This window comes from Oryzias latipes, chromosome 1 (assembly GCF_053564925.1).
Source record: "Oryzias latipes strain Hd-rR chromosome 1, Olatipes_Hd-rR_3.1".
In the NCBI taxonomy this organism is placed as follows: domain Eukaryota; kingdom Metazoa; phylum Chordata; class Actinopteri; order Beloniformes; family Adrianichthyidae; genus Oryzias; species Oryzias latipes.
The window spans coordinates 36597353-36611440 of record NC_136237.1 but is presented as its reverse complement, the minus strand read 5'-3'; the positions used below and the strand labels follow the sequence as shown (position 1 = coordinate 36611440).

The following is a 14088-nucleotide window of genomic DNA, read 5'->3' as shown; positions in this document are numbered from 1 at the left end:
GGTTCTCCACCTGTGTCTAGGTGATAGAAAAGCATTTTTTTATATTTAGAGCTCCAAGCAAACAAACAGTTGTCTATATAAGAGCTTTTACAATTGTGGACTTTTAGCAGGTCTCTGAATACATGTGACCAATGTATGGTGGATTTTCACAGACTTTGTGTAAAACTGAAGGTGACAGAGACTTTGGAGAAGTGGCTACATTGCTCTGGACTTCTTTGTTTCATCCACAGAAGAGTAAAATATGTGATTGATTTTGAAAAGCTGCTGAAAAATGTATCTTTTTAAAATTGCAATTTCTAATTTGGGTTTTACATTTTGTGTTCCATTTTTTGTGATTGTATTAGAAAGATTTGTTATTTATTTGGTGTTTAAAGGTGGTACATATTGTATATACATAATCTTCTTAGAGACATTTGCTATGTGTTGTGTTTGTTGTCGTTGTAGTTTAATTTCTTTGGATGTATTGAAAGGAAATGAAAAGAAGTTGCAGCATTGATTAAAAAAGCATAAAAGAGACATTTACTGTCTGATGTTACATCTGTAGGAGTGTACTGAGGCTGGGTTTTGTTTTGGAGCACATTCATATATTTTGTTTGTAAAAAAAAAAAGATAAAATATAAAGTTAATTGTATTTTGGATGAATAAAAAAGCAATGATTAGTGCTAAGGATGTATAAAAGACAAACAAAACAAAGGAAATTGCTGTATTTTAGTGTTGAACTAGGCTTTCTAACTGTTCTACTTTCTGTCTGCCACTCCTGGCTAATTTACATGTGAGCACACAGCCGGGGGTTGGGGGGGGGGCTAACTCCACTCCTGCAGCAGGGGAGATTGATGAAAAGCTTGAGGATGTAAGATTGAATAAATAAAATCCTAGAGTTGACCAGTTCATTTTATAAATGTAAATATTTTTTATTTTGGTGCTGATAAACTAAACAGATGTTATGATAAAAATATTTGCTTGAGTCAAAATGTCCAAAAATTTGCTTTCAGCACAATAGGGTGATTAAGGTGGTTAAATGTTTCTCGTACGTATAGTGCTGCTTTTCAAACGTGGAGCTTTGTAGGACGCATCTAATTCTGAAATCTCAGCTTCCTGAGACAAACGGCTGATTTCCTATGAAGCTTGATTATATGATCATGCTTCATGATCATTTATGAACATATATAGCTCGTCCAAAATTGTCATATCCATGGGTTCAGAATGGAAGTTTCATCAAATCTATTTAATTTCAGTGAGATCAGACAAAGAATGTGAACGTGAGAGCAACATTTGTGCATGGCGAGATACCCAACTTCGCCGCTCTGTCACGACCACACCCCCGCGTTGAAAGATTTGTTTTTCATCAGAGTAAACTTCAATGGTTTTTCAACAGGTGGACGTCATTTTGAGGTGTGTTTGCTCATCCTACTTGGAGCAGTGATGCTCCAAGTAAAACATGTCATTTCCTGTTGCCAACAGGTGGCGCTACACCTGTTTCGGATTTTTCCACTGCAGATGTGTTCAAAGTCAGACTACAATCATGCACAACAAATTTGGATCAGATTAGATTATTTATGGCTGAGTAATGGCCATTTTTCTTTTCATGGCGTGATTTCGAAACGACCTCAAATTTTGACGCGCCGCCACGGTCACAAACAACCGTAAAAACTTAAAAGCTTCGCAATTTAAGATCGGACATGTGTTTAGTTTACAAAACCAAAGTTTGGAGTCATTGTTCAAAAATCTCTAGGAGGAGTTCGTTCTAGAACGAGGCCTGCAAATGACCAAAATACAGCAAAAATGACATATTGACACCAATATAGCAGACTTCCTGTGCGACTGACAGCTTGGTCCCAAGAGACTTTTTTGTAGGTTTCTATCTGATGAACATGTCCTGTAAAAATCAAGCTTGTATGTTAAAGAACATGGCGGGGCTCTCAAAAACAAACATGGTAGGTGGCGCTATTGAGCCGTTTTTTGTTCACCCATGCAAGTGCTGTGTATCTAAGTTGGAGATATGTAAGAGGCCTCTCATTCTGAAATCTCAGCCTCGTGATACAAACGGCTGATTTTTTATGAATTTTTAATTATCTGACTGCAACGCAATCAACCACTTCCTGTTTGGTGGTGGCTTGCGCAGGCACCGTCAGGTGTACACCCATGAAACTTTAGACGATGAGAGAAGACCCTTATGAGTATCTCCTGTTGTAATTTTATGAATGTCGGACAAAGCACAGAGAAAAGATAGGTCAGAATGTGACATAAAATGTATTTGTCAATATCTAGGTGGCGCTATGGAGCTCGTCCAAGATTGTCATATCCATTGGTTCAGAATGGAAGCCTCATCACCTCTATTGAATTTCAGTGAGATTGGACAAGGAATGTGCACGTGAGAGCAACTTTTGTGTGCATGGCGAGACGCCCAACTTCGCCGCTCTGTCACGACCACACCCCCGCATTGAAAGTTATGGCTTTTTATCAGAGTAAACATCAATGGCTTTTCAACAGGTGGACATCATTTTGAGGTGTGTCGGCTCATCCTACTTGGAGCAGTGATGCTCCAAGTAAAACATGTCATTTCCTTTTACCAGCAGGTGGCGCTACACCTGTTCTGGATTTTTCCACTTCTGATGTGTTCAGAGTCAGACTACAATCATGCATATCAATTTTGGATCAGATTGGATTTTGCATGGCTGAGTAATGGCCATTTTTCTTTTCATGGCGTGTTTTCAAAATGACCTCCATTTTCGACGCGCCGCCACGGTCACAAACATCCGTAAAAACTTAAAAGCTTCGCAATTTAACATCGGACATGTGTTTAGTTTACAAAACCAAAGTTTGGAGTCATTATTCACAAATCTCTAGGAGGAGTTCGTTCTAGAGCGAGGCCTGCAAATGTCCAAAATGGAGCAAAAATGACATATTGACCTCAATATATCAGACTTCCTGTGCGAGTGACAGGTGGGTCCTTTCAGACTTTTTTGTAGGTCTCCATCTGAAGAACATGCCCTGTAAAAATCAAGCTTGTACGTTAAAGCGTATGCGGGGCGTCGGGACAAAAGTCACTGTAGGTGGCGCTATCGAGCCGTTTTTCTGCGCCCATGCCAATCTCCTATAAAATACGAAATTTTTCGCGACTCCTGATGTGTGTGCCAAATTTGGTGAGTTTTGGGGTATGTTAAAGGCCTCAAAAAGGCGACTCTTCCGGTAGAATAATAATAATAATAATAATAATAATAATAAACATTCGAATTACAATAGGGTCCTTGCACTCCGTGCTCGGGCCCTAATAAACCTAACAGATACAATAGGGTCCTTGCACTCCGTGCTCGGGCCCTAATAATAATAACTCTAACAGATACAATAGGGTCCTTGCACTCCGTGCTCGGGCCCTAATAATAAACCTAACAGATACAATAGGGTCCTTGCACTCCGTGCTCGGGCCCTAATAAACATTCGAATTACAATAGGGTCCTTGCACTCCGTGCTCGGGCCCTAATGAGGCTGAGTGAGACAGAGTCTGAAAGCAGTGATCTCAGCGATCTGTGATTCCATCTAAACAAAAACAAAAACAAAAGAAGTTAAAGGGGAAAAAGTAGTCTGGAAGGCTGACCAAGAAGCACCTATATAGAACATGATAAATAATTCTAAAAAACATGCAACATTACGATGCTCAATTAGCTAAAAATAGCCACAAAAAGCTCAACCCTAAATCTTCATGCTAAAACATTTTAAGTTAAATAAATAGCAAAACAGTAACTTTAACCTTAAAAAATGCATTGAAAAATTACTGTAATTTAAAATACAAACATTGAAATTTGATACAAATACCATCAAATTTTTTTTTTAGTAGTTGTTCTTAATTTGCTAGAAATGTGTAAGACAACTAAAAGGAAGATTAAAAAGGATTCTAAACACAAAAACGTTCAGTCAAGCCAGACTACACTGAAAATGCATTTTTTTTTATAAAAATTCCTTATTTGTACAGTTACTGCTAATTTAGCTGACGAAAAAAGAAGCATATTTAGGATTTAATAAAGATACGCATTCTTCAAAATGTTTACATTTAATGCAAAATGGTAGATTAGCTCAATAAGGAAAAGTATGTGGTACAACGCAAAATACTAAATGAAGAAGAATGTGAGAAGATTAACTCGATGAGTTTTTATGAAAACAATTCAAGAAAGGGATTTATAACCTGATTAAATTCATGATGTGTTGTGTTTTTCTCATGAGAAATTATAAAGTCTATGAGTTAAATCTGAAGGCTGAGCTCCACATAAAGAAAAGATGAAAGGGGGGAAAAAAAGCATCTCACACACTTATCTTTTCTCCCTGCAGAGTTTTTCCGCTCTCATCTGCTCGCCTTTTCATCAAACCTAGACGAGCACAACCCGGACGTTGCAGAATGGAGGCTGGATGTGAGCCGGGTCATCAGGAACTCTCTGATCCAGGTGAAGCGCTCTCAGCTGCTTTCATAGAAGCCAGAGCTTTACTCTTGCAAAAGTTCCACCAAACAACACGATTTCCCCAGAGCTGAGATCTGATCCAAGTCTTTACGATGTAAAATACTAAGCAGAGAGGCAGAAGAGAGCAGCTTGCAGTTCTAGGTCACACAGGAGCATGGGATACTGAAACGTACTGGGGGATGAATGTCACAGTGCATGCTCTGCACTGACCTCAGGGCAGACGAGCGCTCCGTGAGCTGTTAAGTGTGAAAAATGACTTAAAATTCTCACAGAACACGTCAGCTCCAGAGTTGGACCCATTAACTTGTAGTTTCTTAAAATGTCCTCAGAATGTCAATATAATTATCATCCCAGGAAGGTGGCCTTCCCGCTCCTTGCATCAGATTTTTTCATGCTTTTTGATCCAAAATATATGCCAAAAATATATTCATGTCAGCAGTCAATGCCCAGTTTTTCTGCTTTTTTTCCCTGACATGAAATCTTTTTCTTTTCATGCCTTAAGGCTTAGTAGGCAGAATATGTGGGAAAAAATGTGGACTTGACACAATAGCTTTATTGTTCTAAATATTTACTGCAGCAAGTTATCTGGAATCAGTGGATGAAGTCCACCTTTTTCACAGCAGTACATTTTCATACTTTTGATATTCATAAAACTTGTTACTGCCTATAAATGCTTTAGAACTGAGCGAAACTCAGATATTTCTTATGAGATTTAAAAAGCTCCACACAATTTTCTAAAATGTGAACTGATAACTGATGATCTACTTTCAAAGTGTTCGTAACAGTAACACATTTACTGTAGTGACAGTAAATGTAAGTTAAAAGAAGCAAATTGTTCTACAAAGTTTTTTGACAGAAAGCATGCCGTTTTTGAATTACTTTTAATGATTAATGAATAATTTTTCAATTGATTAATATTCAGTCAGGGCTGCACGGTGGGGCAGGGGTTAGGTCTCTTGCCCCTTGTTCAAGTCCCAGCTGGGGGGACCTGAAACAGAACTTCAATGGGGGACCTTTTCTGTGTGGAGTTTGCATGTTCTCCCCATGCATGTGTGGGTTTTCTCTGGGGATTCCGGCTTCCTCCCACCATCCAAAAACATGCTTCATAGGTTAATTGGTTACTCTAAATTGTCCATGGATGTGAATGCGAGTGCTCATGGGTGTGTGATTGTGGCCCTGGCGACCTGTCCAGGTTGTCCCCTGCCTCCGCCCGCAGCCATGTGAAACCAAAAGGGAACAAACGGATGGGAAGATGAATAATTCAATGAATATTCAGTCAACTTGTGATTAGGATAATAATTCTGCAGAATTAATACTTCAAGTAACAAGAAAAGGCAGTAAAGTTTTTCATTCATGCAGACTACTTCAAAAAAGGGAGAAGCTTGAAGAATTCGGATTATGCTGCTTAATGCTGGACCCTTCTATTCAATTTTGTAAAAAAAAAAAGACCCAAAAAAAACTGAGGCAACAAACTTTTAGCTCTGTTAACAAAGCCATGTGGATGCCGTGTAATCGATTTGCAATGAGCTGATCTGTCATCCGGGTCCTTGTTTTTATTGATTTTAGTAATGGACACTAAAGTAAAAAAAACAAAACAAACAAAAAAAAAACATTTATATCCGAAACTTCCTTTATGTAAAGTTTAATACCTGTGATTGGCGACTGGCTATGATCAACTTTGGCCCTTTAGAGCTTTCGGGGTGCTTTTGTTTTGAAACCTTCAAAATACATAAGTGATAGCTTTTAAAATGTTGGCAGGCTTTCTTCTCGAATGATTCTGCACTGGTATTGACCTAAAATTTGGCTTGATTTTGCATTTTGTTCTGTAAGAAATGATTTTGAAAATGTGATTTTTGCCTCCATTCCCATAACATCACAGATAAATATGTCGGCATTCTCTTCCGATCCTCTGATGGGACAGAAACTTGCATCTGGACATGTTTGGCATCTAAATTATATTTTGTGTTAGAGTTTTGAATAAATTTGTTTTCCATCAATCATCAGTAAAAATAATAAATCGCACAATGGTTGGATGAGAATTGAACCCGACAGGGATCTTTTTCAGTTTTTTACCTTTAAAGAACTACGATTCTTTTGTCAGAACTTAACTTAAAACTAATTTCTGCTCAATCATAAACAATAATTAGACTCTTAAACTTAACGCATACATTTTGGGACTTGGTCAAATACAGGATGTGGCATGCATCGTGGGATTTTGGGGGACCTAGATTTAATCTTTAGTAGTGAATATAATTTCATATCTTGAAATAATTGTTAGTCGCACTTTTTTTGAGCAGTTCAACAAGTCAAACGGAGAAAAGAGTTCCCAATGGTCTTTTAATCAAGATTATTGAGCATTGATTAGTCAAAAAATAAAATACTTGTGTTGTTTTCTGGGATGTCGTTTATCAGAAATCTGCCTCTGAGTTGTGGGGGATACTGTTGGCTGGGAGTAAGCCTGTGCTCTTTTCCCATTAACCCTTTTGTTTAGACTCTCTCCTGTTTCAACTCTCCCCCCTCACTTCCCCAACTTAACATTACCGGTGCAACAAAAAATGGTGAGCAGTTTTACTCGGACGAGGAAAACAAAGACATACATGGATCTATTGGTCTGTAAGTGGATGCATCAGAATTGAGCGGAGCAGAGAGCTTATGAGAAAAATGCTAAAAAAAACAATCCAAAAACATGATTTTGTTTGGAGTGGGTCTTTAAGTGTTTGTTCTCAAAAATGTCATTTTTCCAGAAAATTCGTACTCAGTCTGATGCATTAGTTCTGACCCGAATCTCAGGCCAGTGCAGTAATGTTCTGACCCTCATCTTCCTCCTGCTCTCCTCCAGGCGACGGGCATGAGAGAAGATCAGCTGCTGGTCACAGTACTGCCAGGTTTGCCCACAACAGCAGAGTTTTTCCTCTTGCCAGACAAACAATTAACGGAGGGGAAACCAGAGAAGAGCTCTGCTCATCTGGACCAGGTGAGGAAACAGCTGAAGCATCACCAGTTTTTCTGCAGTTAGATAAATGGTACCTTGTAATCCTCACACCGGCTTCACTACATCATTCCCCTCTTTTGTCGGATCTATGACTCACCCTGTAATTGCTCTGGTAAAATCCCAACATCGAGTTCCTGTTCCCTCCAGCAGATGTCAGTGTTGATCCACTGCAGAGATGCTGGTTCTCCCCAGTGAAAATAATTCTGCAAAACGCCTGAGGAGCCTCTGCAACAGACTCATCAATAAGCCAGACAAGTATTAACAAGTTATCAGACGGAGAGACTTGAAAGCGCCTTCAGCCACATGCTGCTGGGCGGAGAGCATCTAAATCACAGGCATATCTACACGATCTAAATTATGATCCTAACGTAACACATAATGACTGATAATAACGCAATACACCCAGTCACCACCCCCACCTCCCTCTGTGGGAAGAAACTAACATGTAGAGAAGGAAGTCTCCCTTCTGTTCACACCTGCTCGATCTTCTGGAAATCCATAAATCTCTATTCAAGGTTGGCATTTTAAAGTGTAGAGCAGACTCTGCTTATTATCAGGTGTGATAGATGTGCTGACCCGGTACACTGCGAGAAAAAGTAATTAGTCAAAGCATAGACTAAATTTAAACAGCTCAGTAGCACAAAGGGGGATGAAGGAATACAGAAATTACTCAGATCACAATTAATTTAGCAAATGAGGCAGATAAGATGAATGAACTCGGCAGCAGAGAGAAGTTAGAAGAAACTAAAGATGGAGTTTGGTTGTTATGGAGTTTCACAAATGTTAAATAGCTGAATATCAACCCATTTAAAAAACAGCACCAGTTCATTTTTAGACTGTGTGGGAGCCTGGGAGAGAACTACAGAAAATGAAAGCTTGTTTCAGAAGTCTAAAGCTCCGGGTCGCTCTAATCTGACCAGCAGTTATCGGGGTGAGATGTTCTCAGTGCAGAAGGTTATGTGCCGGTCTCCAGAGAGGTGAACAAGTGTGGTGCGTGGTATGCATTATGCATGAAAGCAGAATGTTCCAGAGACAACAAGAACATGAGGCTCATTTTTTAAAGCTGTTAAACCATCCTGCAGGTGAAGGCTTGGAGTTTAAGAGTTTATCTTGAACATAGGGGGTAAAACATTAATTTCTTAAAGTATGTAACAGTGTTTACATTTATAGCTAAAAGTATTGATTCTATGCCAATTTTGTCACAAGAAAAAGGGTTAAGATGATAGAAAATGTCACGTTTGACTTGTCTGTCTTGGATTTTAAATTCAAGTGAATCTTTAATCTGAAAATATGAACCTGTAAATCTGCTGCAGTATGTCTGGGTTTTATTTGACACAGGGTGTATTTTATTCTGAAAGAACTATATACATTTTTTTCACTGTTAAAAAAAGCAACCCTGACTTGTGTCTCAACAGCTCTCTGAAGTTGTGCTGAGTGCCCTAAATCAGAACCTTGTCCAGTTCATGCTGCGCCCGGGTGTCCAAGTCACGGTGCACGCAGCCCACCTGTCAGCAGGTAAACAAGCACAGCTGTTTTGGTTTGTTTCAAGCAACCACAGACATTCTGTAGTGAGTGGGATAAACAAAAAGCATGACATGTAGGCTCAGTGGACAGTCAGGTTTATGTTTAATATCTTTCTGCCCCCTCCTCAACTAATAATCCCACCCCTGTGTGTGATTGGCTCCCACCATTTAGCTACTCAGAGACACTCAGAGAGTGAGCAACGTAACACGTATGTGTGCCTCTTCCTATTGGGGATGCTGCTTCTGTCCTAAAGGGGCTTATAAGATAAAGAGTAAGAGAAGTCCATATGTATGATTCACATGGGTGCCATTTCCGCACCCCACTCACTGCATGAGTCAGCTGGTTGGAAATACAGTCTGTGCAACTTTTTGTGTTTTTTTATGCTCTTTGGTGCTTGTCTTCCTGTCTCTGCAGCGCCCCTAGTGGACACCAGCGAGAACCACAGCGGCTCTGCCATGCTCATGCTGCTTTCAGTAGTGGTGTTGGGGTTAGCCATATTTGTCATCTACAAATTCAAGAGGTAAAGTCGCCTTTGCAGCTGTGATTTTGTGAAAAGCTGGAAGGGTTTACAATTTTCTGGCAAATATGAGTATCTACCTGCCAAAGACTTGGATGCATTCCACACTACATAAACATGATTAAAGAGAATTGTTGGGATTCTGCAGCAATTTCTTTCAATCCCTCCAAATGATATGATAACTATGAGGCTGCAAGAAGAGATTGTATTTTATGAATAGTTGAAGTTAAATTCTGGAGAACATGTAGAATATGTAGACTTGTGGTTATCTGCACTAATTGATTTCTGTTTCTTTGTTTTTGATTTTTTAATGTACATTTATATTCTGTTAGATTTTTTGTGAACTACTAAGGAAAAACCAGATGTGCTAAGGTTTAATAGTTGTATCAAAATCTCCAGAGATTAAATTAAAGCCATCATTTTTTTCTTGACTGCTTTCAACAGAAACACTTTTAAGGATCCATGTCTATGAAAATCTCAGTTTTGGTGTTTTTAACATGTTACTGTGGCATTTGTAGCGATTCTGTCCCTCCAAAAAAAACAAAAAACAACTACTGCTCAGTTTTCCTTTTCATTTCACTCCTCCCAATGTGTGTCACACAATCATACAATATTGTCAAGGAATCTGATTAACTGAAAACCTCTGTATCCTATTGATGTCGAATTTACCCTTTTAGCAGGACTGACTCCATTTCCCTGCAACAGTTCATTTCACTGTGAGCTTGTGCTGCAGTGACTGCAAACATGTGCAAGCCCACAGGGTTTTTATCTTCCTAAAATGTCACAGCACATTGCAACTGTGGAAAATTACCCTCCACAGCAGCAAAATGGACTCTTTCTGTGGGGTCATAATCTGTCATTAAATGGAAAGAAGGCCTTGTGGGTGATTAGAAAATAAAGCATAAAGTAGAAAGCAGTAGTCAACCAAACTGACGTTTGGGGTCAAATCTATTTGATGTGAGTGGAATGGTCTGGTGTGACTACACCTTAAAACCAGCTTCTCCATCTGTTCTTGGATCCACTCCCAAGTTTGATCTTGGTGCTCACACCAAAGATGCTTTTAGGTCATTTTTAATTAATTAAGTTCTAGTTCCTGGTAGGCAGCTCCAGGCAAGTTGAATCTTAAGTTTTCCAGGAATTCTGCTGTTCAAGGCAATTGGACTTTAAAGGTTCAACTTGAATGAGTAGCTTCTTCAGTTCAGAACTGAGGAAACTACTTTGATGATCAGCAAAAAGTCTTCTAGATGAGCCTTTCCATGGAGCATGGAGATTAATGCTTTGGTCACAAATCCAACTGCCACCATTTCTTGCCATTCTCCTATTCTTTGAACATCATTGGCGTGGTGATGAATGTAGACTGCAGCAGTCAGGCGGCCATCAGGCATCAGTCAGTCAGGCGCGGATGACCCCATTACAAAATCAGGCAATAGCTGGGCGGCCAGAGGGCGGGGGCAGCTGGATTGCGGGATGGCTGCAACTCTGATTTGACGATGTGTTAATGTCTCTGGACGGCAGCTGTCCATTTCAAGTCCCACTGGCCTCCAACTGCCTGGTAGCCCGGGGGTATATAAAAAAAAACAAGCTATTCTGCTTGTTACTGGACTGCCACTGCGCAACCTCGAAATGTGTCAGAGCGGTCACTGACCGATTGCCATTTTATTTTCCGAAAACCTCCCCGGCCATTGCACAGCATGTAAAAATGCGGCTGCCACCTACAGTTTGCAAATGGTGCTGTCCGGCCACCTGCCAACTTTGCTGAAAAATCTGCATTTAGGTCCCCACACTGTGGCATTTTGGGATATGTGACCATAGCATTAGCTGTAGAATGTGTGGATGTCCTATGGTTCCCTTTAGACTTCCCTGCCGTGCTTATAGGTGTTAAATAGTTAGAAAATGGATGTGGACACCCTTTACTTGGGCTTGATTTAGTGCCAAAAACATGGACCAGATCAATAGGTTAAGTCCCACAGGGTCTATGTGGAACAAGTTGACATTCACATTTGTAAACAACATGGCCTCACACCTTCACATGTTAGCTAGCTAGTTTTGTCCACTTGCCTCACTGTGAATCTTTTCTCAAGGAAGATCCCAGGCCTCAACGTCTATGCGCAGATGCAGAACGAAAAAGAACAAGAAATGAAGAGTCCAGTGAATCCATCGGAGGCCACGCCCAGCTCACAGCAGGACTTGGTGCATTCTTTGGAGATCCTGGACTCAGAGTTTTCCTCACGGCCCATTGGTGAATCCCCGCCTACATTTGTTTGAAATCCTCAGTCCACGTTTCCCCTCATTGTCCTCATGTTTGTGTTTGTGTCACTCATCCTGTCGTTTTTCTCAGTGAAATGGTCCAATCAGAGGGAGAGCTAAACTAAACTGAGTTTGGCACAAAATACTGTGACTTCTTTTTGGTACGATTAACAAATCGCTCTCTTTTCTGCTGTTGACTGAGAGAACAGATGGTTGGGGAATGGAAGAAAAGCCCAGGATCAATTTTAGTGGAGCATCATAAACCTGCAGAACATTTGGCTCTGCTCAGCTAATCTCAGGCTTTGAGGAGACTAAAATATGTGAATGGTGTCATTTCCACATTCATCACTTCACGTTTCATTTCTGCTGTTTTTTTCCTGTCATTTGTTACCCCTCTGTTTTTCCTACTTTGGCTGTAATGTTGTGTCTGTTGCCACTTGCAGTCAGTCTTCTAAGCAGAAAAACTGCTGTCGGTGTGGGTTAGCTTACTTTAGATTTTTTATTTTGAAATTTATTGTCAGTCACATTAGTGCCAAAATAATTTGTACCCATCTCCCAGGACTTGCTGTTTGAATCTCAAGTTTTTATACATTTGCCGGTCCTTTCTTACTTAGTTCAAAGCCTAAAACATTGATTAAACTCAACGTATTAACAGGAATGGTGTTTTAAAAGCCAGATTATGAGACAAATGTTAATTTATAACAATTTTCTTTTAGCATTTGACTGATGTTGATATATACACAAGGGGTGAGGGTATATCAGAATGCATGTACACTGACACGTTTCTCTTCTAAAAATCTGCTTTTAACAGTAACTCTGGTACGGCCCAACATGTTAACTTTGGTCCACCTGAGAACTAGGATCTCGGTTTTTCTTACAAAAGTACTCTGCTGTAGTTTATATCAATGTAATGCTCTAATGACTGTCTACAGAAGCAAACAGTTGAGATGACTAATTGTAATGAAATTAAGTTGGCAGAAATGCAATGAAATTTTAGAAATTGTAAATGATAACAAAGTTTAGTAATGTGTCATGGATAAACATGGAGTAGAGAGAAAGTGGAGGTTTACTTCTCAATGTTGTTTTTCCTCTGTTGGTTAGGGCTCACTTCTGCCAATTAGGCCCTGACATTAGCAGCTGGAATGCGTTTGTTTTCAGTTTACTTCAGTTATTTGCTCACCGCTGTGTGTGAAAGCAAACCAGAAAAAAAATCAGGAAATGACATGGTCATGCGTCTCCTGCATGCAGCCCTCATTTGGCCTTTTTCTTCCTCTAATTTTCTGTCTCCTCCTCCGATGCAATTAAGCTCGTGCTTCTCACCCTGTTCCCTTTGCATGGGTTGCCTTCGGTGTTTCTACTAAGATGAGTTTGTAAGGTTTTCTTAATTATTCCAACCTGTGTGTGAGCACACATTTTCCATCAGGTTTTGGCCATCAATCACGATTCAGTCCAAACCCACATAGTCAGTTCAGTCTCCGTTCCCAACCTTGCTCCAGTTTAAAGTCTACAACCATTGGAATGTCTTTAGAAACAAGAAACGAGGGGGACTTTCTCATACTTTTCCAAGAGCAATGCAAAATCTTCTCTTCCAACTTCTTTCTAGTACCTCCACCATCTTCAAGGGAAACTGGGTATAAAAAGTAAACTCTCCTGTTCTGGTTACACACTATTAGTCAGCATACTTCCCTTACAAAGCCGTCCTCAATCATCTTGTCTATGTTTTGTTTTCAGAATCACCAAATACCAGCCAATTAATCTACCCTAATCCATCTACATTTTCTCTCTGTTAACCTTTCTGGATTTTACAGTCAACAGTTTTTTCAAAGAGTAAGGTGTTCATCTAAATGGTAATTGTGTCTAGTCAGTTAACCACTATCTTAATCATTATATACAGATATATATGGTTTAATGTTAAGTTCATGGTTTTGGTTACACTGTCAGATCTTTTGCCAGTATTTTAAATGCAAGTTTGCGTTTTTTCAAAAACCTATTCTTATTTCATCCAGTCTTTGGTCTCATGCACAACTTTTCATGACAGTCGTTGTTGTAACACACTTTAGTTTTTTGGTTCCCTTCAGTCATTTTAAGCCCATGGTTCTGATCTCTCTTAAGATCTCTTGCCCTTTTTTTAGACCCACATTTGATTTTTCCAGTATGTATTCCTAATGTATCAATTTGGTCTCCTGCATTTTGGTTTTTTGTAACAACATCCCATGACAGCTGCTGATCTCTGTATAAAGTGTCTTTGTCAATGTTAATGGTGATGTCAAAGAAGTGAAATTAGGCTTCACCATTCACATTTTACATTAATCTGTGTTCCACACATTGATTTTTCTTCAATTTTTAATTTTTTATTC

General features: G+C 39.5%; 1 protein-coding gene across 4 annotated transcripts in view; it reads left to right on the top strand.

Annotated features, from left to right (window-relative positions):
* Window positions 1–14088, top strand: part of sorcs1 (sortilin-related VPS10 domain containing receptor 1) — a 212376-nt gene that overhangs the window by 195858 nt on the left and 2430 nt on the right. The window contains exons 22-27 of one of the 4 annotated variants that reach the window (XR_013655855.1): window positions 4324–4436; window positions 7291–7425; window positions 8859–8958; window positions 9139–9238; window positions 9382–9487; window positions 11570–11723. Coding sequence is in view for 1 of the 4 variants with exons in the window: in XM_011488553.4 (XP_011486855.2) it covers window positions 4324–4436; window positions 7291–7425; window positions 8859–8958; window positions 9382–9487; window positions 11566–11723 (612 nt within the window). In the remaining 3 variants the exon portion in view is untranslated. Of the gene's footprint in view, window positions 1–4323; window positions 4437–7290; window positions 7426–8858; window positions 8959–9138; window positions 9239–9381; window positions 9488–11565; window positions 11724–14088 lie in introns of those variants that run through there. The other 3 variants (XR_013655856.1, XR_002292451.3, XM_011488553.4) reach the window with 3 other exon arrangements.